Source organism: Anas platyrhynchos, chromosome 25 (assembly GCF_047663525.1).
Source record: "Anas platyrhynchos isolate ZD024472 breed Pekin duck chromosome 25, IASCAAS_PekinDuck_T2T, whole genome shotgun sequence".
NCBI lineage: Eukaryota > Metazoa > Chordata > Aves > Anseriformes > Anatidae > Anas > Anas platyrhynchos.
The window spans coordinates 8,348,692-8,376,321 of NC_092611.1; the positions used below are offsets into that span (position 1 = coordinate 8,348,692).

The following is a 27,630-nucleotide window of genomic DNA, read 5'->3' on the forward strand; positions in this document are numbered from 1 at the left end:
CCCACACTTGTGGGAGCCTTTCTTCCCCCCTTCCTTTTCTTACCGTATCTGTGCGCTAAAGATTCACACAAAATGCCTACACAGCTGGGGAAACTTCTGTCAAAGGGGCTCCTCCTTGTTTTCTTTCTTGTATCAGGAGAAATCGAGTGGCTGAATCACACACACACACACAGATCTTGTTTCCAAAACGCTTCTGAAATGTTTCTAAGACATTCTAGCCGCATAATGAAGGTATTTTAATCTCAAATGAAATTCCTGTTCATTTATTCAGTCGCTCCTAATACCCCTCCATAAACTATACAACTCCAGGTCTTATAAGTAAGGCAGAATAGAGTCTGAAGCCAAATGTTACAGTCTAGGTTCAAGGTTAGATATTAACTGATTTTATTTTCTTAATAATTGCCAGGAGATGCAATAAACCCTTGGTATCTTATCTAGCCAGAAATTCCTAAGTGACCGAAGCCTCAGATAACATTAGTATATCAAGACAGTTTGCAAATGACCCTTTTTAAGAGATATTTATGGATCCCCTGTGAAGGCTAGGAGAAGCATGCACGTTCCCAGTCAGTCACAACGCACTTGTCCCGCAGCCAAGCGTCGAGCCGCGTGCTTTGGAGCCAGGCTGAAGGTGCTGCAGCGCCCTTGGACATCGCAGCATTCACGCTGGGAGGAAGGCTGGCATGGCCCATGCTCCACCAAAACACATTCCCTGCTGGAACGGCTTGATCAGCCTCCGAAGAATGAAAGTAAACAGTGTTGCAAAGCTCCTCCTGGATAAGAGCTATCTTCTGGGGCCAGAGGTTCAAAAGCTTTTCTGCAAGCAGCAAAGGATGCAGATAGGTCAGGATAGAAAGGCACGCGACCCAGGCAGCTGATGCTGCTGTCACCAGGGCTGTGAGCACCCCAGACTCCCCTAAAAGCACAAAGGATCTCTTAAAGTCCAGCCTGCTGCTTCTTACCAGCAAAGCCTCTCCACCACCACTTCTGGTGCATCAGATACTTCCCGCATAATATGGAAGACGCCAACTCCACCACAAATCAACCAGAATATCCTTTGTCTTCCAACCGAAGAAAGTTCATTGTCAGGGTTTGCATTGCCAGTCTCACTACAGAAATAAATGTGGCATCACTGCTGGGTCCTTGCTGTGCAGAGGGATTGACTGGGCAGGCAGGGAACACCTCCTGATTTCCCCAGGTACCAGCTGGGACACGGGAAGGTGGGGTGGCCCCTCACTGGGGTCCAGCCCCAGGGACCTTTAAAGGGACACATTATTGAAACATCTCCTTTAAGGTATTTCAGGCAGTGGAGAATAATCCCAGCTTTCATGAAAACAGTAATCATTTCAAAGATGGGTGAAATGGAATAAGGAAATTTGAAAAGCCTAAAACCAGATAGCTCACCATGAGTAAATCTGTGCCTGAAAGCATTTCTCAGCACTAACATCACTTTTTCTTTTTTCCTTAGTTTTCTCTGCCTTCAGAGGGCAATATTACCACCCTACTAAGCCTCCCACGAGGTCTGCAGGACTTGCACCCTTCGCAAACTGGCCAAGCACATTTTTTCCACCCCAGTAAGAACCTTACTCATGATGAATGTTTCCAAATTGCACGTGGATCACGAGCAGGGCGTGCAGAGCATGCTCTGAGGCTCTCTGCTCCCAGGCTGCTGTGGTTACTGGTGTGGTTAACCCAAGCTAAAGCCAGCAGGGGCTGGCCAGAGCTTGGCTGTAAGGCACCAGTACGGTGGGGACAAGAGGTGCTCAGTAGCAGCAGGGTGTGCAGCCTCTGAAAAGGGGCACTGAGGGTGATATAAAGGGAATTCTCAAATGGCCAGCTGACAGAGACTCAGGGTGCAGAGAGCTTAACCCTGGATGCGGATCAGATGTCAGAGGCAAAGGAATAGCTCAAAGCTTTGGAAACTGGATACAGAAAAGGAAGTTTCACCCTCTCTCCCCATCCAGCTCATCCGTTAACACTACACAGTGGAGTCCTGATCCTCTGCTGTGCAGAGACAGGAATTATTGAGACAAGGGGTGCAGAAGGTGGAGCTGCTGCATCAGAGGTTCCTATATCTCATGGAGGTGAATGGAAGACTCAAAGCACCCCTGCAAAGATGTCCAAGCTTGCTGCACTTCATTTTTTTTCCCCCCACGGGGCTTTCAATCTTACAGTGTTGAAAATCCTAACAGTAAAAGAAAAGCTGCTCAGAGGGTGGATTACCAAACCTGTTCTTCAGATCCATGTCCTGATGTAAAAGAACTTATCTATTGACAGAGCTGCTCAGTGGAAAAGGAAAAAAAGGATAAAATACCTTAACCTTGAGCCCCATCACTGCCACCACACACATTTGTCTGTCCCATCCTGACATCCCCTGCTCAGTAATGCAGTTTTTCAGGTCAGGAACATCTGACTTCTTTCTCTTACATGCCGTAAGTACTTTGGACCCTAAGTGCCCATGGTGCTCGGCTCCAGGACCCTGTCTTTGGTCACTCATCCTCTGGCCAAGCACTTTGATCCAGGACCTGGCTTCACACTGCACTGCATGCCACAGGCTGCAGTAAAACATGCAGAACTGCTGGGCCCCCTAAAAAATGGCCTTAATTCAGGCATGAAGAGGCGCTACATTAACCATCAGATAAAATGCTTCACCAGCACCGCACAAGAGTTCAGACAAGGTGATCACAAATAGTCCTTTCTTGCTTTAAAGCCTGTAAATTTTACAGTAATGCTGCTCATCATTGCATCCCTTCCAGAGCTGCCTCTCAGCTCAGCCATGGACAGAGCTCTCATCCTGAGATGCACACAGGCTTCTGATCTTCTCTGAAGACCACCAAACAACAAGACTGAGATCTTACTCTTCCCAGGGTTAGAACACCTACCTTCGTATTCCACTGTTGACTTTCTCTTTTCTACTGGCAGAAGTTCACCCCTTACAGGTCATCTTGCAGTGTAAAAAAATCAGTGTTATGTGAACATGCCAGCATCCGAAGTGCCTTGATGCAGTGCCCAGAACTGTTTTTGCAGGGATGAAGCTTGGATTGTAATAAATGCCAAATCTCAGTAATCAATCCCAGCCCCCCAAAATTACAGAAACCACTTAAAGACGTTTATTTCCACAAAGCTAATGCCATTGAAAAATCCCCACCAAGACATGTAAGAAGCTAGCGCCATCAAGAAACAAGGCATGTCAGATTAAGCACATTTAAATCAAGCTGTAATAAATTATGCTCTTCTTCCAGGTCCCTGGCTGTGTATAAGCCAAGAGATCACCCACATCATCTCCAAAATACTGAAAGCTACAGGACAAGAAGGGGGTGAACAACAAGGGAACAACAGATTGCAAAATCAGACTCTTCCATGATAACCTCTCCTCCTTCCCCAACACTTCAGCTTTTGCCTAGAACTGACAAGTTACCCTCATCCAAATGAGGAAAAGCTGCCACAGATCTCCAGAAGAAACAGAAGAATGAGGCAGGCCTTTGCCGAGAAGCACCAAACTCCATGGTGCATCTAGCCATCACCCAGCCTGAGGCAGCCAGGGACTGCGTGGGTCCTCTTCCATCGTTTCTCCCCAAAACACTCATGCTCAGAAGGGTAAGAGAAGTGGGGGAAGGAAAGGGGATGAGTGAGAGCACTGCCTACTGCAAATATTGACATAACCATTATGGGCATGTATAAAACTCCCATTTGTGTTATGTGAGCGTTATATTCTTTGAATACTTCTGTCTCGAGGAATTCTTTATTTTGCTATAGAAGAAAAATGTTTTCATATTCTCTCCTGCCGTTCAGACCTGCAACCCAGTGAGCCCTTTTGCCCTTGAGAGCCATAACATTATTTGTTAACATTTTTATGATGCCAAATGGTCTGTGCTAGAACGGGTGCCATTCTTTAGCTGGGAAACCATATGGCATGCCGAGTAATAAATAAGGTATTGTGATAGTTAATGAACCTAATTGCTAGCAAAGGCTTTAATACAGAGAATGTGCTGCTGAGAATTTAGCACCACATTAGAGATGCAGCAGAGCTCCTCTGACTTCTGAGGCTTAATTTAAGTTCTATATTGCAAACTCCAGAAAATAATTCCAAACCCTCCTGCTGGAAAAGCAACCTGCTGGTAGACTGTGATTATACTGAATTACTAAAATCGCAATCAATTTTATACACTCAGTTAACCCTTGCTAGGGAACTCTCCTCTCGATTTGATAGGAAGCCACTTAAAGATGTATTGGAGCCAAATGACTGTAAGCATTATGGTCATCATCATAACCATTTCTCTCCCTGGCATCTCCCTCTTTGGGACCAACCCCTTTTAAAGCCTCTCCACGTTCCAGCCGAGCTGACTGCAGGCAAAGCAGGGAGTAGCAGCTCTGATTATGAGCGGTCACTGCTGTATGACGCCATGACCAACTTATTACCAGCTGCCATCAAATCACGGCAACCAGACGTGGCACAAAGCACAGACGTTGCATCTGTCTCGCAGCTTACAGGCTCCTGTGAGATGCTCAAAAACTTTGCAAGAGCAGCACAAACTTGCAGAGGCAGTTTTCCTTTTTCTGGTTTCTTCAGCCCTGGAGAAGCGAGGAGCTCTTCTGTGTGAAAAGGACTCAGGAATAGCTGCAGATCACATTTTGACACGAGACCTTTCAGCCCATAAAACCTTTAGATGACTGCCACACCTGCAGAGGAGAATTTGCTCTTGCCAAAATGCTGCCCCATGGCTACATGTATAGTCTATTGCTGCTGTCTCGCATGGGTGCTTTGTAAAGAAGCCATCTGAGGTCCAGGACACATCCAGGACACCAAATATCCTCTGGTAAACTGGTGTAAAGTACACCAAACCCCACACTGAGATATAATGGCTTATGAAAAGCTGTTTTGGAAGAGCTGCAGTCCTCCTGTTGGGGACAGGCACCCACTCACACATGGGGGATGGATGTCGCACATTTAGGGCAACACACAGCATTTGCTGCAGGGCTCTGCTGCGTGCTGCCTGCCCTTCCTGCTTCAGTGTTGCACACCCCAGCAAAACAACACTAGTGCTCGCTAGCAAACAGGCAGAGAAGGTAAATCAGTTCTGCACTGACACAGACACAGCACTGAAGTACTGCTAGAGCTCGCTGAGTGGAACCACCGAGCACAAAGCAATCTCAGAGGTAACGGGAGGTTTCCCATTGGGGCTGCCTTGCTCCATCCCTCTGCACCAGCCTCACTGCTCCCCCAGACCCTTTCAGGCACCTGCCCTGCCTCACAAGTGACACGGATTCAGCGTGTGCTGATTGCACAGGGCATTACAGCAGAGGCAGAAGGTGGCTGGGGCCAGTGCCCGACAGTAGCATCAAATGAGGAAAGTGCCAAGATAAAGAGTCGCATAGTGTGGATTTAATACTGTACATAAATACACTTTACAATCTCAGGAAAGCTCTGTGCTAAGAGGAAACCATTGGAATATTTTATAGTGATGCAGATCGAGTGAAAAGACTGTGAATAAATAAAAGGGAAGATAATTATTTGATGGAGTTCTCTTAGGATATGCCACAGCGGGGAATACTTACCGAGAATACATATTACTGGAGAGACACAGCTATTCAAGCATCAAACTAACCTATAAATTGTCACAGGAGAAAATTGGAGGAGAGGAATGGATGGGGTTTTGGGCACTGCTCTCATTATTAACGTCGGGTTTCGCTTTCTACCTTCCTCATCGCAATTCCCTGTGCCCAAGGAGTCACAGGCCCTGAAAAAGGGAAGACTGCATCTAATAACTGTCTTTTAGAAATTACGGCCAAACCACTACAGTAAAAAGATGGCATCATTTATCTCTCTGCCATCTGCACGGGATCATCTGGCCAGTAGCAGCAGCCTGCTCCCAGGGCGTTTCGAGCCCACTTGCACAGGGGCAGGTGAGAGGGGCTGGCACGAGGACCCCCGTGCGCACAGGCAGCGCATCCACCCTGCTCCCACCTGCACCAGGCACTCCTGCACTGGCTCTCACCTCCTGGCTGGAAGCTGGGAGTACCCTGCCCACAGGACCATTCCCCTCCCTGGTGCTTCGAGGGGATGCCCACTGCTGCGACACGGACATCACAGGAGGATAAGCACACAAAGCGCCTTCCTACCAGACCCCCAGGTGGGGACTGGTTTCCACCTCCTGCCCATCCAGATCTCCAGGGCTGTGTGGGTCTTTGCCTTGTGCTTCATTTCTCATCTTTGCCATCAAGCTGAAAACAAGCTGCAGCCACATCCTTCCCTGTAACACATCCTTTGTGCACAGCTCTCCCCACTACCAAGTCTTCTGACCCCAAAAACTCAGAAGCACTTCCCAAAGACAGCAGTGGTTGCACTTCACAGCAAAGCTTAGAGTCCTCTTCCCCATTTTGGAGGCTCTGGCAGGGATTTATCTGGAGCCAGAGTGCTTCCTAGAGGCAGAGCTGGAAAGAGCCCGGAGTCTTTGCAGCGGCACGCGCCAGTGAGCCGCCGGGCTTCCCTCAGTGCCATTTACAGGCTCAGATCTACGAGTTAATAATTAATGCAGGCAGCCAAGTGACTTTACTCACCGATATTCTTAATGGCCACTTGCAGCTTTAAATAAGCCACAAAATCTTGATAGTAAAATGAAGAAATCACAACCAGTTGCAATACACACTGTACATTAACCTCTCGGTTACCCAGCCATCGATCCAGAGTGGCTCCAGAAGCGCGCCAGGGACACAGCACCGCTTTGTTACGGAGCCGACTGCTCCCACCAGAAACGTTTGGGATAATCACAGGCAGGCCCGTAATTAATAAAACAGCCATTCCCCTTTTCACACTCTGAATTGAACCCTTGTTGTGGCATGCGGACCCCAAACTTTCCTCGTATACGTGCATTTATTTTCCTTGGAAACAGCAAGATTTAAAGCCCCGGTTCTTGTCGGGGGGAGACCTGACATTGCCTGGAGTACAAACTTGGCCATGAAATTTCTAAGCAAGTTTAATGAATGTAACAGTAACACAGCAGGTGTTCATTAACCTTTCCCCTCCCAGACAAGTCACAAGTTGAAAATATAATCCCTGTAGTATTGCTACTATGGGAAAATCCTAACTGGATGTCAAAAATACAATATTACTTGTCCAAAGGCTAACTCAGGAATCCTGTAAAAACGGCACGCACAAAATCAAAACCATGCAGATAGAGAGCCTGTGGGTAACAATACTTTGGTTTATGGCTTATTAAATAAATGCTGTTCCTGTATTTCCCCCTACTCCAGTATTCTGGTGCTTCTGCTCCTCTGCACAGCAGTGCTTTCACCCACACCTTCCCACTCTTCTGGCCAGAACAAATTCACTCCTAAAGGTGTTCAAAGTGCACCTGTGAAAAAGCTGCTGGCACAAGGACCATGTTCATGGTCTGGCTTAGGAGCAGGTTTTGCACCACTTGTGCAGAGCTGTGTGGGTTTACACCACTTATGGGGCTGATGCATTTTGCTCTGAACATCTGCAGTCTCTTCAGGAGCTGAGAGAACCTTTGGCTCTTTAATGGAGAAGGTACAAGAAACACCCTGCACCACAAACAGGTAGTCTGCTGCAATTAGCAGGGGTGCTCGTTATTTTAAGCAAGACTTGCCACTGCTTCAAAAATGCCAAGCAAGAGAAAAGCCAATGCGGAATACCTTTAAGGCTATCTTAGACAATAAAATCAAAGGCAATCTGATCATGACAGGTCTCCTTCCCTCTCTGCCTGTCAGAAGGGAATTGCTCACTCACCTGCACCCAGAATAGGGCTTTGTATCCACCACCATCATTAATTTATTTCCTGTGAATTTGTGTGAATTGGTGGGACCCCAGAGATTCGCACAGCCCACCTGTTCGCACTGCCTGCATCCCCACTGCCAGCTTTGACATTTGGAGGCTTGGGAGCAGATATCAGCACTGGCAAATGATGCCATAAACCATCCGGCAGCGCAGGAGCTGCCAGCCCCAGGGCTGTGGGCTGGGAGCATCACGCCCAGCACGTGCCTTCTTTCCCCAAGCCCAGGAAAGCAGGTTTTAAAAACACAGCACAGTTGTGGGGATGCTCAGGGGAATGGGTGACTGGGAGGTGCTTGGGTTTGGTGACTTACAGTGGGTACCTTACTGCCTGCTCTGCTGGTGTGCAAAAATCTCAACATAAATTTAATTCTTCTGGTGGAGGTCACCCTTCAGTGACTGTTAGTCCATTCACTCCAAATACACAATATTTTAATTGCTGGCATTCTGGACACGCAGCTCTAAACAAGTGGGCTCTAAGTGTGTATTTTGTTAAAAGGGGACAGGGGAAGCATGATTTTTAAAACCGCTATCACAGCAATGTGATGATGATGAAATTACCAGGTAGCATGCAGGGGTCTGAAAGCTGCAGTAAATACCCCTCACCTTTCTGAATCCTTTGTGTCACAACAGCACTGGAAACGAACCTGCAGCAGGGACTGTTTTTCTCTGCTCCTCCTCCCAGACCCACAAAGATGTGGGCTCTGTGCACTGACTCCACTTTCTAGACGTGCAAGCAGAACCACTGTTGGAGTCCACAGCAGACTCAAATTTATTTATTCTACCTCTTTATTTGCCCCTCACATCATGGGAACTGAGAGTAATCAGCTGCATTCCTAATCAAGCGAAAATAGAGCTTTTAGAAAATTAATTGTCAACAATTCCTATTAAAAAGGAAACTTTCCAGCTAAAGGAAGCTATTGAGTGAGAGCAGCTACACAGACAGCTAAACTCTGCCGGCTGCAGCTGCTGCTGCCCTGTTGACTTCAGGGCTGATTTGTACCCACCAGGGATTTGGCCCTAAGAATGTATATTTTAGCAAACGGTTCTGCATCTGCAGGCATCAGCCCCCACAAAGAACAGTTTATTCACACGCGTCCCCCAGCTATCTAGTCAGAGGTTAATGCCACCGCTAGTAACAAGCATTTCTTTGCTCTGCTGCCAGCAAAAAGGAAGCAATATGTGAATACACTCTAAAGCTCTTGACAACTCACGTTTCTGGCTGCTGCACCAAACCTTGCAGCTTTGTCTGGAGCTCCGACTGCTGTGCAGATCTGTATTGACTTATTGTGTTGTGAGGGAGTCAAGGATGAATCCTGATAAACAAAGCACGAGGGCACGCTACAACTCCCAGAGACTGTGTCACGTAGCAGCACGTCAAAGGGCAGTTGTACAACTAATTCTGGCTTATTGAGGAAACTGATAAATATTTTTCTCCAGCTCAATGCACAGGGGCTGATTGAATAATGCCAAGGCTCAAGATGATGCAATGAGACAGGGTTTGCAGGGATGCCTGGTTTCACGAGCCATGCCTGTGGGACAGAGCACTTGCTTTCCTTTTGCAGTTGTGAAGAATGATGTGAGCACCTTTGGAGTTCAGCTGTGCCTTTGTTCGCTGCTTTCTGCTGCACGAGGTGCCGAGCCAACCGTGCAATTCTGAGGGCTTTTACCCCCTCTGCTAAGGGGTAAACCATAGGTCCTGAACTCAGAGACGATGCTGATGCAGAGAGCTGTGCCACTGCAGGTGAGGAAAGAGCAGGACCTTCAGCAGGGTCTTCAGGGCACAGCTGGAGCCAACACACTCATTTCTGTGCTCCAAGGCTCAGACTCCATGGCCAATTCTGGGCAGCCCAAAGCAGTCCCAGCACCGAGACCCAGCTCCTCCAGCTCACCACCAAGCTTTCTGCACTCATCATCCAATTCTAGATCCCATCAGTCTCCCAGCACTAGATCAATTTGCTGGCTGGGGCATTAATAACCCAGCCAAGCAACCTGCTGCTGCCACAGCTCTCAGAGCTCTGCACCACTGGGCCAAGCAAAAGCTGAGGTTTGATATGAATCATGTTGGGATTTCTAGGCAAAGTCCCATTAATGAAACCGCTCAGAGCCTTGCAGTTCTTAGTCGAGTACTGTAGAGATGATAGCCTTATTTATGAGTAAGATATATCTGCAGAGGGAGCAATAAACCGCAAAGCAAAGTATGAAGGTTTGCAGCAAATGTAGTAAAGTTTTATACTCCTGAAAACTAGGAATAAAAGATATAACCATTTAAAACACAGTGGATAGAAAGGGTTTCCACAGGACTGTAAAACACTCTTACAATAGTTAATTGCTAGTTTCTTGTTACAGCACAGAGGAAACTTAAACCAGGAAAAGAACTGCTTCAATCTCCATCAATGAGTAAGAGCAGAAAGAGGAAAAGAAGTGCTTGGAGAGGGAAAGTTTTGTTTCAGGACCCCTTGTGCCATGCAGAGCATGAGGAACCTTTGGTCCCAGCACACCCACAGTGCCTCCAGCCCCAGCTCCAAGCAAGTGCCTAGGGTAGGACCCAAGGTGAGGTCCCAGCAACATGCACTGCCCATTTAGAAAGAACATAATTTAGCTAAGAGCATATCAACGTGCATGCAACAGAAAACCAGCCAGGACCCTGCACCTGCTTGGCAGCAGGAGACTCATCGTGGTCCCACCGAGACCCACAGCGAGGAGGAGCAGCTCCCAGGCTGCTGCCCACCTCCAGCCCCTGCTCCCAGGATGGGACTTCCAGATACCAAACATAAAACAATATAAATCCAGATTGCTTGTCCACATGTTACTTAAAACTAGATAAAAGAGCACCCAGCTAAACTGCTCAAAACTTCTCTGTTGAAGCTTTTAAAATGCAGCATTTTTGACCAAGTAAAAAGGTAGGCACAGGAGGAAAAAAATACTGAAAAGCCAACAACATGCCTCCAACCAACTCTATCAAAGATGGAGCATCCTACCTCAGAGCATACCTCTGCAGAATATTTGGGTCACTAGCATATTACCTACCCAGACCCCTTGGCCTCCTGCCAGGAGAACTACCCAGGAACTTCTGCCTGAGGAAGTTTCGCAGTGCTTGAGAGAGAAAGCTGCAGCATTTGTACAAGCCCCCTTGTGTGAAACTTATATTCCAAGAGCTGTTTTAAAGTTATATTTCAGAAAATAAACACATTTTATCATTTAAGAGCACGATTGCCTCTATTTTTTTCAAATAACTTTTTCAAATAACCCTTTTTCAACAAAAGAATAGCTGCTCCCCTTCTCAGCGAAGATCTGAAACTAAAAACATTTGCTTTTCAGGGACATTCTTTATGCATTTTCTTGCAGATATAATGAAGGAGAGCATCTAATCTCTGTCTGCTTGAAAGCACATAAAGTACAGAAAAGAAGACTTGTTTCCACTCTCCAGCTCAACACACCCATCCCTTCTCCTGGCACTCACCCGGCACCCCTGGGTGCCCTCGGCCAGGTCAGTGCCTTGGGGCACTGCATTCCCCTGGGGCCCAGCAGCAGGCATCAGACGCTTCTCAGGTGTGCTGCAGCAGGTCAGTGAGCACAGGGTGCTGTTGACCAGGGGGTCACAGAGCCCGGACCAGCCCCAGCAGCTCCAGAACTCAAACCCAGACCCCACAAAGAGCCTGGGGCTGAGCCTGCACTCCACAAGCCAAACACAAGCTAGCATGGCTTCAAACACTGTTACACATCACCATGAGCTTGTCTCAGAGCAACAGGCACAGCCCAAATCACCAAAACCCTGAAACACAGCACACACCAAGGGCAAATAGAGGCCTCCTGCACACCCTTTATAACCTCCCTGGCTGCTGCTGCAGCTTAGCCAGGTGGTGAGGTGGGTGCAGGTGCTCCTTGTCATGCTGATGGGACCAGGACAAGGCACAGAGCTGCCCTATCAGGCCTCCACTCCTCTCCTCCCACCACATTTTCTGCAGGAACTTTTATTTTTTATTTTTTTTTCTTCCTTTAGTGGCAGATTTTGTGCATTATCCAGTAAAGTAACCAGAGAAACACATTCCACTTACCACAGCGTAAATATCGAAATGCTGTTTATATCAATCAGAGAAGCACTTAGGTAGAGATGACAATGGAGCCCACAGAGCCCTAATCACATACTTTGATTGAACTAAAAGTACTGGGGAAAATGGAAATCAGATGTCTAGTACTGAGATTTCAATAGAGATGGAAAACCGGGGAGGCAGAGATGTGCAGGGAGGCTGCAGCAGGCGGGGGGCACACAGGGAAGGGCCTTGCAGCAGCAGCAGCAGCAGCAGGAGGCACTTTTCTCAGGGGCACAGGCTGAAGCAGCATTGCATTTTCATTTTCAGCATTAGCTTTGCTGTTGGCATCTCCCCTTGGGTGGGAGTTTCTGCTTTGCAGCCTACTATGCATGCCTGGGGGGGAGGGTTAAAGTCCATGGGTACCCCACTGTGTGTTTCCCTCCGTTCCTATTTCAGAGCTCAGATTCCAGGTGTCACCGGGATTTATCCTAGGGCACTGTGCCTGGGCTCTGATGGCAAGCTGGAAGTGCTTGTGGTCTGCTTTGGGGTTGAAATCCCAGCGCAAAGAAGCCCTAAAGGCGAGGAGGGGCCCTTTAGAGACCTTCTAGCCCCCTGCTTCTGGGGGACATGGTACCGGACTAGCAGGGAGCGCTTGCTGTTCACTTTGCCCTCTGAGGAAGGCCTCTTTACCATGTCCATCTTCCAAGCCGACTTTCTTTTCTGCTTCATCCCTTTGGCACCTGGCTTGCAGCAGCAGGTTGCAACGCCGGGACACGAAGCAAAGCCGGGGATGGTGCTTGTTAGCGGGAGGGTGACAGCGGCTCACCCGCCCCTCGCTCCTCGCAGCAGATCATTAAGGAAGTAAAGGCCAATTACACAGATCCCGAGCCCGTAATGCTCCCCGGGCACTCTGAGCATCCCAGCCCCGCTGCGGGAGGGCTGCGGGGCGAGCGCGGGGCTCTGCTGCCGCTGCGTGGCCGGCACCGCACAGCGCGGGGCTCCCGCTGCTCCCGGCACCGCGGGGCTCGGGGGGGTCCCGCAGGGAGCAAGAGCAGCGAAAGCACTGGGGCAGAGCACAGCAACCCTCCCCGGAATTATTTCAGGCGCTGTTCAGGACGTGGACCCATTCCTCCTCCTCCTCCCAGCTCCGGGAAGCACGGCGCTCACTCTCTGGCCTTAAGCACCCTCGCCACTTTTTCTTGCCAAACACCCCAATTTGAGGTTGCTGTTAAGAAGTAAACGCGTTGGGTGCTCTGTTTACAAAGCCGTTGGGCTGCAAACTCCAGCTATACTGATTTGCACCGTACCGCGTTGTTGCTGTCAATTGCTGTAAAGCCACGGACACGTAACGTAATCCCAGGGATTGCCAGTAATTACAGTCATCTTTAAAGGGATTGTGTGGCTCAGGGGCTGCCGGTGGGATTGCAGTCACAGGTGGTGTGGGAGAAGTAAAACGATGGGGAAGAAAAGGAAAGCGGCAGAAGGCACCAGGAGGGATATCGGTCCTGAAGGAGGGAGGCAAGTGCAGCAGAGCCACCCAGAGCTGGTGGGAATGCTCGGAGCAGCTGTCCCTGGAGAAGCAAGTGAGTTAAATGGGGGGGAAGGAAGGCAACCCAGTGCTGAGCATGGATCATTCCCTCTGCCACCTACAATACAGAGTGCTACGCTCAGGCTAGGGTTAGCACATGAAGAAGTCGAAGGCTGAAACAAGTCATGGGCTGCAAGTATCATAAAAACTCCCCATGACACAAGAGCAGGGGAGGAGTAGAGGGGTTTGTCCACCTCTCTGCTGGTTTTCCTTTCACTTTCTTGGATATGAACTTAATAAAAAGCCCCAGTGACGTTTTTAGGGCTGTGGTGTAACATTTGCACCAGCGCAGACTTTCTGCTGTGCTGGAGAGCGCAGAACCTCTGACACTCGCTACTTAACGCTGAATATAACATAATTGTTTCTATAAAGACCTTTGCGACTGTCACAGAGGCACAGTAAATGCAGGAATTCAGCAGCTGCTGACATGTTCTCTGGAAATAACATGCCCAGGTCTTGTAGTGCGGGTGTCTTTAATCGCTGTTTAACTGTTCGAACATCAGCATTGCTGGAGATTTTTATGGTCTGTTTAAAAAGCACAATGATTCCCTTCATGGAGAAGTTTGTAGCTACAATTACCCTTCTGTTGCAACCTGCCAGGAGTAATTGAAAGTCTTTCTCAGCTAGAAGGCTGGGGTATCCTGCCTGCCTGTGCGCTCTCCGGCAAAAAGCGTGGTGGCACTGGCTCGAGCAGCCGCGGTGGGACCAGTGCAGGCAAGGGAAAGGCTGGCGTGGCATCCTGCTTGTAAGGACGGGGAAAGGAGGGTGGCTGAAGGGAGTGGGTGTCCTTTCACCTTGGAATGATGAGGTGGGCAGCTCATTTGTTAATGTATTTCTAAAAGATCATCAGGGCATGAAATCACAGCACAGAGCAGCAGCAAAAATGGAGAAAAACAGGCAAAACTTCAGTATTTGACTTGCAAAATTTATTAACATAATACAAAATTATTTGAGAGAAATCACGAAGGGGAGGAATCCCTCTCTCAGCCTTCTGCTGCTCCCCAGTCTTCACTTCTTCCTCCCCACTCCAGGCTGAGCTCTGGCTCCTCCGTTTGCCAGTTTGACTTCCTCATAACTCACTCCATGTCTGAATGAGAAGCCAAAGAAATGAACCACAAAAACCTGCGGAAGTTCACTTTATTGCCGTAACTGTAGCTGTTATTTTTATCTATCTGCTTCTCTCCCTCTTTGTGCAGGTGTCAGTCACAGACATTCAATGGCCCTAATGAAAATTGCATATAGGGATAAGGTGTGCGGTTATTGTATTAGCTAGTGTGACCCATTCTTTTAGGCTCTCCAGTGAAAGAACTGTCATCTGCGATGGCTTTGTCTGACCGAGCTCTCTGTCATTTGACGTAATTACGAGTACCTGTTTTCTGGTAGGATAGCAGGGCGTGGAGAATTTTCGAGCATTCACTTTCAATTGAACAGCCCCATTACTGCAGCACTGAAGAAGATTGTCATCTGCACAGGGAAGTCAGCTGAATAACCTGAGGAGCATGAGTGCAATCAGGCACGAGAGAAGGCACAGCTGACATCTGCAATCAGCGCTGAGGATAGAGGCATTACTACAGACACAGGACGGACCGACAGATGGACTACAGTCCTGTGGGCTCATGGACTGTCGGACACAGCTGAGGCCGAGGGGAGTTCAGAAATCTGTAGCTAGAGAGTAGCAAGCTGTAACACAGGCCAGCACTGAGCCTTAACCAAGGTGCATCCCATCAGAGTTACTGTCTCTACACTGCATTTCCCTGTTACATTTCAGAGCTTCAGTAGAAGGGAATTATTTTACATCCACGCCCTTTCCCAGCCTGTGAGCTGGGACTAGGTGGTAAGATCACGCACGTGCAGCAGCAATCTGAGAACTAATTGCTCTTCTTGCCTCCACTGGTCTGACATGAACACTGTTTTCTCAAGTAGCTGTATCAGGTCAGGATACAAATGACGCTGGGGAGAAGTGGTGTCTGGTATCTGTGACTTGTGTGTGTCACCTGCAAGACTGACACTGATTTCTTGGGCTTTTTCCTTTGCAATGTAAGAGTAATTGTTAACAATGATTAGTGGTGGAACAGGAAGACTGCTAAGACCCAACACTAAGAGCCTAATCTAAAGGTGAAAACCAAATTAAGCAGAAACAAGCAGAATTGGTAAGTCTCTGTAATGTTCAAGAACATAAGCTCCTGTATACTAAGAGTGTAAATAGGAAGCTTACAAACATTTTGTGCCCCGAAAGCAAATACCTTTGAGGGTTTTATTAAATAGCAAAATGGGAATAAAGCAACAAAAAAGGCAAAAACCACAACAGGATTGTAGTATGCCTGTAAAAAAATCTGAAATTGTTTTCTCATTCCCCTGTTGTGCATTTTTTTTGGGTCTTGGCCATGCAAGACAGCAACAGGCCAGCCTGAGCCCATCACCATGTTCTGTGGGTCCCTCTGAATTTATCCGGCTGCGTACCGCACACCGTGCAAAACTGCAAGATCCATCTGAAGATGCCCAACCCAAGTAAAGAAAACTGATGATGGTAAAGCTGTCAAACACACTTCCAACCAAACCTACGGGGACCCAGTAAGGAAAAAAAAAAAACACAGAAGAAAGCAAACGAGGCTCCAGGGAAATTAAGCCAAAGTGGAAGTCCTGGCAGAGTAGGGTAATAATTTCCTTTCTGAATGAGTAACTGTTTAGAATTTAACCAGGCGAACACGATTAAACCAAATGAATATAAATTCTAGGTGCGGTAGTAAGTAATGAACTGGAGAAAATGAACAGGGCCTAATTAACAAGAAAATAGGATATGCCATAATGCATTGAAATCTAATGAAAAATGAGGGCTGAACTTCCCCTTTCAAAAAATTTCCAGATGGAAAATATCCTTGTTTTACATCCAGCGTGTTCCAAAATATCCAGGGGAATTACAGTTGTTTCGAACTGTACTTACCATGCAATCAAACATCATGGGAAAGGGGAGCTATTTCGTAACACACTGGAGAAGTACCTTAGCTGAGAGATGGGTGTCCAGAACCCTGCTCAAACATAAAAGCAAAAGCGCTGTCTTCACATTAAGAGTAATACAGCTGTTCAGAGGAGGAATGCAAAGCAGCCTGCGTGTGTTTGTGCCATTACAGGAGGCAGTATTTGGGATGGTGGCGAGTATTGCAGCAATAAAAGGGAACGAGCCAACGGTTCCACACTCCACTCAGCGCTGTGCTCACTTCCTTTTTATTATTATTACACAAAACAACCGTGCTCATCCTGGTGGCTCACGGCGAAGTTACCTCACCCTGGTCGTGGCTGGGCTCTGGAGCAGGACCTGCAAGAGAGGGAGACGTGAGAACAGGGGACACCGAGGGGACACCTCACGGCCTGGCCATACCGAGGCCGCCTCACGGCGGGGCGCGCCGGAGGGAGCCGTTGGCGACTCCGCGCTCCCCCCCGCAGCCCTCACGCCCCCCTCAGCCCACAATTATGGATTTTTGGCCACCGAATTTCCCGGTCGCTGCCTTTTATCCCCGTCCCCAGCCCTCCCCTCACGCAGCCCCTCAGCCGTTGACGCCGCCCGCGGCCGGGCGGGGCTCCCTTCCCCCCCCTCCCCCCCGTGACGTGGCCCCGCGCCGTCCGCGCCTGCGCAGCAGCGAACGGCGGCGGCGGCGGCCCCGGAGGGCGCGGGCGGCCGGGCCTCACGATGGGGGCGGCGGCCGCCGAAGCGGACCGGACGCTGTTCGTGGGGAACCTGGACCCGCGGGTGACGGAGGAGCTGATCTTCGAGCTGTTCCACCAGGTGCCGCCGGGCTCCGCGGCCGCGGCCCGCTCGTTTTAGCCCCGGCCCCGGCGGGGCGGGGATGGGGCGGGCGGCTGGCGGCGCCATGATGGGGAGGGGCCGGGGCGGTGGACGGCGGCCGCGGGCGGACAAAATTGTGCGGGAGCGGAGCGCCCCCGCGCGGCCACCTCCTGGGGGCCTCCTCTTTCGTGGGTTAAAACTTTAAAATTTTAAAACTTTTTTAATTTTTTATTTTTTTTTAAGAGTTTGGGGAGTTGCTCCGCTCCCGCATAACGTCTCTCGTGTCTTGATCCGCAGGCAGGGCCGGTGATTAAGGTTAAAATCCCCAAGGACAGGGATGGCAAGCAGAAGCAGTTCGCCTTTGTCAACTTCAAGCACGAGGAATCCGTCCCCTACGGAATGAGCCTGCTCAACGGCATCAAGCTCTACGGGAGGCCCATCAAAATTCAGTTCCGATCAGGTACCCAGGAAAAGAAACACAAAACAACGCAGCTCCCAGGTGGGAAGCGGAGCTGCCGCCTTCCTCCTCCTCCCCAAACCTGGCAGAGGTGCACTGAGTTGGTCAGCGATGGTTGTTGCTCACCCTGCTCATCCAACTGCTGCTCAGCTGCTACCTGATGACGTTGTAGAACAGTGTTGTCACACAGGCATGAGCTTCTGCCCTTGGGTTTTGACCAGGGACCTACCTGCCACTTCAGGGGGCATATAAACCCCGGGCTGAGTCTTCTCCTTTGTTCGATTATTCGTTCTGTACCCTTGAAAGCCCTTCTAAATTATACCAGCAGTGAAAGTTGCTGCTGACTTCAGTTAAGTGAGGCGTTTTGGCCAGAATGTTGCAAGCCTGATTGCGTCTTTCCCAACTGGGCATTCAGACAGATGCGGTATCTTGTTTTGGAAACCAGATTGTGTGCTTTTGCAGATCGCTGGTGAAACTTGAGAGCTAATTAAGCATGCAGAAATTGTTAGCATCTTACAAGTTCATTTCATATCCAAGTTAATCTAACTGATGTTTGGCGGTCTCATGAAATGTTTGTTTCTCTTCAGGGAGCAGTCATGCATCTCAAGACGGTAATTCATCTTCTTTACCACATGGAACTGCCAATACCAGCCCATCTGGCACAGCACATCCAGCTTCCAGCAGGTAAGAGTCCGCACTGTAGGTACACGTGTGCAGTTCAAGTTAAAAAACAGCACTGACACACTCAGCTTTCCCAGTTCTCATTCCAAGCACAACTTACTCTTTCTTCCCTATGGAATCAGTACTTGCATTATTATTACCTTCAGTACCCTGCGTTCTTGGTACCTGAATACCTAATGCAAAAAGAAGAGGGTCATCTTGAAAGTGACTTTCCAAAAGATCCGATTGCCAGAGCTTCTGGCCCAAGTCACATTCCTGTTTAAAAACTGTTTTGAGTATGGAAAAGATTCGGTGATGTGGAGAGAGTTCTGCCAAATACACAATGCAAGCGTGTCCGCACTACTTTCTCACAGCAGTAGTAAGTTGAGGGGAATGCTTGCCCAGTTATTTTTTTCTAATTGTAGCAGTGTGACTGGGCTGCAAGTGCCCCTTAGAGTGGCAATAGCCTATGTTAGAAACATTTAAGACTAAAACTCCTAATCCCTTTTTCTGCAGATACGATAAGAGTCCAGATAATGCGGTAGCAGCAGGATTCTCATCTGTGCAGAGGTCTCTGCCGTCTCCTGATAACCTTCAGAGACAAGGAGTGGTAAGCTGTGCTGTTAATAGTGTCTAAACCTGCAGTCACTCACAGATGATGGATAACGTGAAAGAGCTGGCTCTAATTTTGAGTACTTAGATGTGTCCTATAATGATTGTATTAGGTCACAAGAATGTATTTTTGGGGCGTTGAAATAACCGTTCCAAAAGACTGACAGTGCCTGCTACCAAGCTGTGTGACGTCTGGGTGGTCTTGGAGCTTTACAAGTCCAGCTGTAGATAAAGCCCTTGGTAGCAGCCGTTCCGTGCGTCTGCAGTCAGTCTCATATTGTTAGTTCATTCTCATTTTCCCTTGTATTTGCAGCATGATTCACATGGAACTCAGAGGCCAGCACAGGAGATTAAAATTTATCAGGACCCCGTGCCATAGAATAGTTTGAGCGCTCTGCCAAAAGGAAAGAGCATTGAATCCACCGAGCCTTTTTCTCTTCTGTTTTCCAGATGCACGGTGCAATGCGGCAGCAGTCCCAGTACGGTGGGAAGTATGATCACCCTGGCTTTGCTGCCTCCGGGTACCAGCACGGGCACTCGTTTAACCACTCGTCAGCCTCGCAGATGCAGTGGCGCCCAGACGTCGCAGCGCTGCGCAAGACCAGGATGGGCTCCCACCCCTATTACTCGGACAGTCGGCATTTTGGCCGAGAACAGCGTTTTGGGGACCGTGGGCCTGACTATTGCAGGGGCAAAAGGGATGACTACGGGTTTGAAGACAGAGGCCACGACTCTGACCATCATTACCGGGGGAGCAGAGACGACTTTGTCTACGAAGACAGGAATCGTGAAGGCTGGAGCCATGATTACGAAAACAGAAGAGAGAACTACAGAGAGGGCAAGTGGCGCCTGTCACGGCATTAACAAGCACTCAGTAGGCTTCAAAGAACTTTATGGGAAACTTTAACCTGTTTCTAACTGAATCTCTGTAAAATAAACCCATCAAAGTTACCATTTAACATTTGTAAAACTACTAGCAGAATGCTCCAAAACTAGCATCTTATTTTTAAACGTGTTAACGGCACCAAACCTGTCTGAATTTAAAAAGCGCTTGGACTGTGCACTTAGTCACAGGGTCTGAGCTTTTGGGCAGACCTGTGCGGTGCCAGGAGTTGGACTCGATGATCCTTACGGGTCCCTTCCAACGCGGGATGTTCTCTGATTCTGTAATAACACCTCAGGGCTCTATGCAAGAAAACAAACCTGCCACATTTTGAGAGTTGTTGCTGGGTGCTTGTATTATAACCAAGAGTGTATTTTTGTAGGAGGAGGGCTCTGTCAGGTGCAGGCACACACCCCTTGAAGCAGAGCCCGAGGGCTGTGATGCTTTGTGGCACCTGACGGGCGTTTCCAACCGTTTTGATACACAAACGATTCCTTTTGAATATTCCTTGTTTTGGAGAAGAACATTAAAAGCCTCCCCGTGGATAAACCATACACACGCGAATGTTTTCACAGCCTGGTTTTATTCGTTCAGTTCACCCCCGTTTGTACCCATTTGGCCTTTGAAATGCGCTTGGGAAAAGCTGTGGTGGTCGGAGAGGTGTGAGAGCAGCCGGTTAGCGCCTGCACCGACCACATTCCTTCTCCTGGGGGTTGAAAACAACGTGTTTTAACCAAAAAGCCACCTTTTAGCCCCAACCCGCTGCCGCCATAGCCCGGGCCGCAGCCCCGCCCGCCGCTCCCGGCGCACCCCGCGCGCTCGACTCACTCGGAACTACAACTCCCAGCAGCACTCGCGCGCGCCGCCCGCGCTCGCCCTGGGGCCGCCGCCGCGGGGCCCGCCGGGAAACGTAGTTCGGCGGCGGCGCTTTGCGGCCTGGCCGGCGATGCTCGGCGGCAGCCGCGGTGGCCTCGGTCGCCTGCGGAGCTGCGCCGGGCGGCTGTGGAGGGGCCGGCGGCGGGCGGCGGCCATGGCCGGCGGCGGCATGGGGCAGCGCATGGTCTGGGTGGACCTGGAGGTGCGGGGGAGGGCGGCGGGAGAGGGGGTGAGGGGGTGCGGGGCGGCGGAGAGGGGGGTCGGGGGGGCCTGGGGGGGTCGGGGAGGGGGTGGCCGCGGTGACGGTGCCGCTCCCCTGTGTGGCAGATGACGGGGCTGGACGTGGAGAAGGACCAGATCCTGGAGATGGCCTGCCTCATCACCGACTGCGACCTCAACGTCCTGGCTGAGGTGAGCACGGCGCCGGGAGCGGCCTCACGGAGCACCCCCCCCCCCAGGCCCCATGAGGGCAGTGCTGGCCCCGGGATGCCGAATTGCCCCGAACGACCCCCTCAGGAAGGTTTGGGTTACCTTGTGCTTTCCCTCCCTGCAGGGCCCCAACCTGATCATCAACCAGCCCGACGAGCTGCTGGATGGCATGTCCGAGTGGTGCAAGGAGCACCACGGGAAGGTGAGCAACCCTGCCAGTCCCATTTCTTTGTAGCCATGACGTAACTCAGAGGTTCTAGTTGCAGTACAGGCCTCTAAAAAGGGACAACAGAGCTGTGCTGAACGGTTTTTGCAATCAAACAGAGGGGATGAAGAATGGGAGAACAGTAAGTATCATCCTTATATACCAAGGAGCTGCCGTGTAGCATTTTACCCACAGTCACAAGGCATCCGTGGCATAGCCGCACGTTACATCTGTGTATCTGTAATCTCCATCCCCTGTTGGAACCCTCAAATTGTCCCGAGGTATCCTGTGCTTAGTAGCTTGGCTTATAATAAGTTTGCATACTGCTTGAAGCTACTTTCTGACTTGAGAATCAAAAGCATCAGCAAAAGCTAACAGTGAATGAGTCCAAGAGAAGGCTTGAGCAGCAACAGCACACAGGAAAGCTGCAGACTGTGAGACCAGCTTTGGTGGGTCATAGAATAGGACCCCTCACCCTGATACATGCCACTGATTCCCACGTTCCAAAGTGGACACTCAGCATTGTGCCTTTTGGCGTGAGATTAAGAGCTGGGTTCAGCTCCCTGCTCTGTGTGCTGAGCTCTGCCGTGGCTGGACTCCGCAGGAGTTCCAGTCCCTGTGCGGCAGTGGGCTGGGTTGCATGGACCCCTCTGACAGCTCCTCATGTTGAAGCCTGTTCTGTGTTGCGTAAAATAATGCAAATAATGATTCCAATACGGAAGAAAACGACGTGGTATAACGTATAACGTCCCAACTAAAAATAGCTACAGGGTTGGTGTAGAATAGTCCAGAGCTGGCAAAACAGAAACTTAGCTGAAAATTAAGGTCCTAGTAGAATTCAACAGATCTGTTTACTGTAAACATTGGATTGCTGTTTTTGCCTGTCCCCCTCAGCACTGTAAGCCTACCTTATTTTTTTCACTGAAAACTTAACTTTTGTAAGAGTAGATTAATTTTAGTTTTTAGTCACCAAGGAAAGCTTCCTCCTTGCCCGTAGCAAGAAAGTGAATGGATTTTCCAATCCCTGATTACAAATTTAAATTCAATGTAGTTTTCAATTAAGTGCTGAAGTTTTAAGACACTCACGGCCCCTCCTTCCTCCCCCCCGGTAGCATCTTACTCTCCCTGGGAAGGATTAGTAAGAGTTTGGAAAATGAATATTAATTTACTGCGATGGGAGCTTTTCCCCTTCTGCAGCTGAGGACACAAACTCAACTTCAGTTCACAAGTGAATTGAAGATGGTAGCATTCGTTATCACTGCTCCTGAGGAGCTACTTATTTTTAATTGACTAAGAAAAGAGAAGCAATTAGAATATAGATGAAAATGCAGCCACATAATGAATTTTTTAACCACCACTTGGATCTGTCAAGTAGATTTTTGCAGCACAGTCATGGAAATATATAGCATAGCCAGATGGAAAAAAATCGCTGAGAACACTTAGAGCAGATCTGACATTTAACTGTTGAAAAAAAGAAGGATGAAGCTTTTCTGATTTATAGTTATCTTGATAAACACTTCAGTCAGAATTCTGATTATTTCTGTTTGTTTACACATACTACTCTGTGCTGGGGAGGCAAATGCCTCTCGTTAAACAGAAACATAATACTCTCCTGGATCATGTGCGTGCAGGTGTATAAACGAGGCGTGCATAATGTGTCAGTAGTTGAGAGTAACACCCTGTGAAGTATAGCAACAGAGAGGAAAATCACAGGAGAGGCAGTGTCCTTAGGACTGCTCTATGATCGTCTTCACTTGTGATGGTTTGCGTCTCGCGAGTGGTGCCCTGAAAGTCAGCAAGGCCTTATACCTCCTTATGGAGGTATAAAGGCGATTGGGTTCCCCAGAATACCTTAAAATACAAAGTGAATTTGTACTCTTAATACTTCTGGGCATGCTGGGGAGCAAGCAGTACTTTACCGCTTGATCTTTTGCTGTTGAGTATTTCTAGAAATATCTTTGATGGTAGCATATATATAATTTATGACGAATGGCTCTTTTCTTGCAGTCTGGCCTTACTAAGGCGGTGAAGGAGAGTAAAATTTCATTGCAGCAGGCAGAGTATGAGTTTCTGTCCTTTGTACGACAACAAACACCTCCCGGTCTCTGTCCTCTTGCAGGTAAAATGTGTTCTTTCTTAATAATAATAATAATGTCATCCCTCCCGCAGTTCCCAGCTGGATGCTGAAAGGCCACTTGATGCACGTGGCAGGGATGCTTTAGTTTTCTGTGCAGAGATCTAACATGCGAATCAAAACCTGCTAGTAGAGAAAGGCATCATCTATTCTGCTGATTCCCTAAAGCAAATATTGCACATTGCTACTGCAGGAAACTTTGAGGGTTTTTTAGCATTAATGTTTCATTGTACAGTTACAATTGGGAAGGGCAACTTAACTGCTGAGAGCAATCTGTGACCGTAAAATCGGAACAGTAAACCAAAGTGTCTTTTCTTCACTATGCGTATCGAATGAAGCACCAAATGCCAATCTGCCAAATATCCTGTTACCTGGAACTAAATTCAGGACATTCACATAGGGCTTTAGGATTATGGCTAAATGAAATTAATACTGATGCCTGTTTTCACTTGGTGAAAAACCCGATGCTTTTACAATTCTTTGATACTTATCTGTGCGATAGAAATTGTAGTAACTGAAGAATTAATATAGGGATTATGTATTTAAACCATGTGTGATCCTGAAATGAAAATCTGACAAACCTTTACAATCATATTTGCTAGAAAATGAATTATATGAGCTGCCTGTGAATAGCTTTTCGTACCCTATGATCTTTTCCAAGCATGCATAGCCTGTTTGTAGTTTAGATGTTCATAGTAGCTTTGCAATGTCTTTGAAGAAACATCTTGTTTTGTGTCTTTGTAGGTAACTCTGTTCATGCAGATAAGAAATTTCTTGACAAATACATGCCTCAATTCATGAGGCATCTTCATTACAGGATCATTGATGTGAGCACTGTCAAAGAACTTTGCAGGTAAATATTCCCCAAATTGAATAGTTATGTGAAAGATAATCTAGGGAAGCCTGTTAAGTGGCACTAACATGCGCTCTTCTAAAACAAGGTTAAAGGCTGCTGGGAGATGGCTGTGTGCAGCCGTCTCATTCTTTCATCTCTTCTGTTCAGGCTGATGGACAGAATGAACCATAAAGTACTCAGGGAGTGATGTACTCTGCCATTTGCTGCACTTTGATTCACGGGGTTGTGGCTTCTCCATAAGCCAGTGAAACTGAACTTCTTTCACCAATTGTAACAAACCCACAGCAGCCACTGGACACGTCAGTGAATCCCAATTTCCTTTTTAAATGGTGTTTTTTTTTTGTTTTTTCCTGCTTACAGACGCTGGTATCCAGAAGAATATGAATTTGCACCAAAGAAGGCAGCTTCTCACAGGTGAGGTTCCTCGTTTTAACAAAGTAGAGCTTGTCATGCAGGAAACATGCTCCTCATGAGCAGAAGCTGGTGCTGCGTGCTTCCTTTGATTCCAGGCATGTTTGTTCTAATGCAGAAGACAGCAGAGGTTGTACGATTCTGCTCCCTGTCATATAGTTTGTATTCTCCAGTCAGAAGCCTGGTTACTGTAAGGGAAGGAGGTATAAACATACACAGAGTCAGAAACTTTCTTATCTGTTCTGATTCACTTTGTTTACTATTCAAGCCGAGATGCTTGTTTGGCAATGTAGATACATCTATCACTTTTTAGACATCACAGTGAGAAACCATGTGAAAAAGCTCGCTGAACAGTGCTTTTTTTCTGTCCTTGAATTGGGCAAAGTTGTTCATAGACAAACTAAAATTGGAAGACTGCACATGGGGAGATAAGAGTTCTGGTCCTGGCTATTTCCCGAGCTTGTAGTATGTCAGAGAGCGTGTTCTGCTTTCTGTGAAAGGATTTCATTTTGAGTTATGCTCCTGCCGGCATCTAAGACACCCTTAAAAGTTGAAGTTGCTTTGAGGTTTTGGAAGAAAAGGTGCTGTGTAGTATTAACAATTTTTAGAAAGCCACATTTTCTAAGATTTTAAGTTCTTCTGTATAGAGGAGATGGTGGGTCTCACACAAATCCCTTGGGATCCATAGGCTTTGGTAAGTCCATATGCACAGTAAGTGCATCCATTTTGCTTTTTCATCTGCTCAGACTAAATGTGGAAAAAAGAGCAACACACCTATGCATTGAAATGTCTACTCTGGGCTTTCTGTAGGCATTACTTGGTGCTTCTAGCTATGACATTCCTAAATGACAGTGGAAGGAAGTAACTGCATCTTTACCTCTTTGTTCTGACATGGCCTTGTTGGGCAGGAGAGGAGGTTTTGGTATAAAAAGAGAAGGGATGTCTTGTAGAGATCTTGGTGGAAATCACAGGCAGGTGTGCTGCACATTTGAAAACATGCAGTAAGATTCCTACTTCTGCACAGACCTTACATTCCTAGCAGGCAGAGCATGGTAACAAAAAGTACTGGGTCAAAACAAGTCAGTCACCCTTGCTCACGTAGCAAGCAGATGACTGGCCAGAGCAGGAGCCACAAACGGGTCTCCTGAGTCCTTGTCTCTTTGTTGTCTCAGATTAATAGCGAATTGTTTTTAATAGTTGAAGCTGTAGAACCTGTTGGCTTTCAAGAGCTTGTATGTCGCGCAGTGACATAAACTAATAAGCTGTACATTACTCCCTGGCACGTCAGTGCTGGTGGACTTTTATTGCTTTCCACATGCCCAAGAGTAGCGAGGGTTGTTTTTATTTCTGACAGATTTGTGATCCATGCATATCAGAGTTTTATTTCTCACAGCCTGGAATTTCTTAGAAGCATTAGAATCCAGATGTAGTTGAAGATGTGTGCAGGCATTTTGAAGCCCTCCTTAATTCTCTTTCAGAGCACTTGATGACATCAGGGAAAGCATCAAAGAACTTCAGTTCTACAGAGATAGCATCTTCAAGAGGAAAACGGATGAAAAGAAAAGGAAACTAATAGAGAATGGAGAAAGTGATAAAACTGCCAGCTGATTTCTCATCTTACCAAGCCATCCCATAGCACATACTAGATGTATCTCCTGTTTCTTTTCTGTTTGCCAGTCTTTTGAGAAGCTGCACCCTTATGTTACCCTGTTTCTTAGCAGTTGATAAAACGCAGATGGAAGCCTGAGTTACTGCTTCTTTTCTGTTTGAGCAAGAAATCTACTACTCAACTCTCAGCAGCTTCTTTGTTTGTACGTACTAGGTAAAATACGCTGTTTGATACTCCTCTTCCTCTGGTTTTAGATGCAGTCTTTCACTACACAATAAAAACAGTTACGTTGAAGGATGATATTTTCATACAGTCTTTCTTTTGTGTGAGACGTAAGTTGGGTATGTCAAGATGCTAGGTGAACCAGCCTCTTGTAAATTGGCAAAAGAAAATACGATTATTTTCATGATATGGTAATTGTATATTCTTGCTTTGTTTGGGGGTATTTAACGAGAAAGTCCTTTGTGCAACATGTCCATTAAGGAACGGAATGAAAGCTGCACATCAATAGTACAGTCTACTGGGTATCACACACTTTGGCATCAAGGCATTGCCCCTCTCCAGCTAATGTGCTGCAATTCAGGTAACGAATCTGTCTTCAGTTCCAAGGTGAACACTGGTTTGCTTTATAAAACCACCAGGTGGGCAGGATCTGTGTGCAAAGAAGCCGTGTGAGCCACTTGGTTTATGAGCAAGCAGATGACATTTCAATTTATAAATCACTCTTAAGTGCTTCAGGTCAGGATAGAAGGTAATGATATGACAGCTGGATCAGCTTTTAATAATCACTTTGAAAACGCCTAGCCTGTAATATTTGCGGCTTTCACAACATATTCACGAGACTAGGGAACATGAAAAGTTTTTTGTATGACCTAAACTGACCTGTGGGCCAGCTTTATGGAGAAGGTATTACTACTCAAATGCTTCTTGGACTGTGGTCCAAGAAAACGTATATAAAAGGAATGTGTGCTGGGAGAGGGACCTGAACTTTTCTTTTTTGGTGCAAGCAACACCATCCAGCAACACTTCAGAACATTAAAATTAAAGCAAAAGCATTTAAAAATATTCTGTTTTATAACAGAAGCATAATACACTGCTCAAGGGGTAAGTTAACTACCCAGCTGCATGCACAGCCCAGGCTCAATCCATTTGACAGGCAAAACTACTGCACTGGGGAGCCCAGGGAGCAGCCAGCCCTGTGCCTCAGCTTCACACTACTCTGGCATCATTTGTTGCTGCATTTCTGAATTGCTATTAACCATCCGAGATGGCAAGTGGAACACTCCAGGCTTCCTGAGACAGCAAGGTA

The 27,630-nt window shown here is 47.8% G+C and overlaps 2 protein-coding genes and 3 long non-coding RNA genes across 5 annotated transcripts in view; 2 read left to right on the plus strand and 3 right to left on the minus strand.

Annotated features, from left to right (window-relative positions):
- Window positions 1-247: 247 nt before the first annotated feature.
- LOC110354571 (uncharacterized) lies at window positions 248-11,589 on the minus strand. Its single transcript, XR_002406681.4, has 3 exons — window positions 11,250-11,589; window positions 960-1,106; window positions 248-814 (listed from the first exon to the last, which is right to left on the minus strand). It is a non-coding gene; the product is annotated as an uncharacterized lncRNA (long non-coding RNA).
- Window positions 11,590-16,594: 5,005 nt separating this feature from the next.
- LOC113839838 (uncharacterized) lies at window positions 16,595-17,299 on the minus strand. The gene is made up of 2 exons (XR_003492455.3): window positions 17,142-17,299; window positions 16,595-16,721 (listed from the first exon to the last, which is right to left on the minus strand). It is a non-coding gene; the product is annotated as an uncharacterized lncRNA (long non-coding RNA).
- RBM7 (RNA binding motif protein 7) lies at window positions 17,004-20,355 on the plus strand. The gene is made up of 5 exons (XM_027444286.3): window positions 17,004-17,189; window positions 17,487-17,649; window positions 18,234-18,330; window positions 18,823-18,916; window positions 19,369-20,355. The coding sequence occupies exons 1-5, from the start codon at window positions 17,094-17,096 to the stop codon at window positions 19,780-19,782; spliced, it is 864 nt and encodes a 287-aa protein (XP_027300087.1). The 5' UTR covers window positions 17,004-17,093; the 3' UTR covers window positions 19,783-20,355.
- Window positions 20,356-20,710: 355 nt separating this feature from the next.
- REXO2 (RNA exonuclease 2) lies at window positions 20,711-26,621 on the plus strand. The gene is made up of 7 exons (XM_027444288.3): window positions 20,711-20,879; window positions 21,005-21,088; window positions 21,231-21,308; window positions 23,319-23,430; window positions 24,190-24,298; window positions 24,662-24,715; window positions 26,191-26,621. The coding sequence occupies exons 1-7, from the start codon at window positions 20,748-20,750 to the stop codon at window positions 26,318-26,320; spliced, it is 699 nt and encodes a 232-aa protein (XP_027300089.1). The 5' UTR covers window positions 20,711-20,747; the 3' UTR covers window positions 26,321-26,621.
- Window positions 26,366-27,630, minus strand: part of LOC119713710 (uncharacterized) — a 45,059-nt gene continuing 43,794 nt past the window's right edge. The window contains exon 2 of the long non-coding RNA XR_005260929.2: window positions 26,366-26,973. This is a non-coding gene — a long non-coding RNA (uncharacterized lncRNA). The remainder of the gene's footprint in view (window positions 26,974-27,630) is intronic.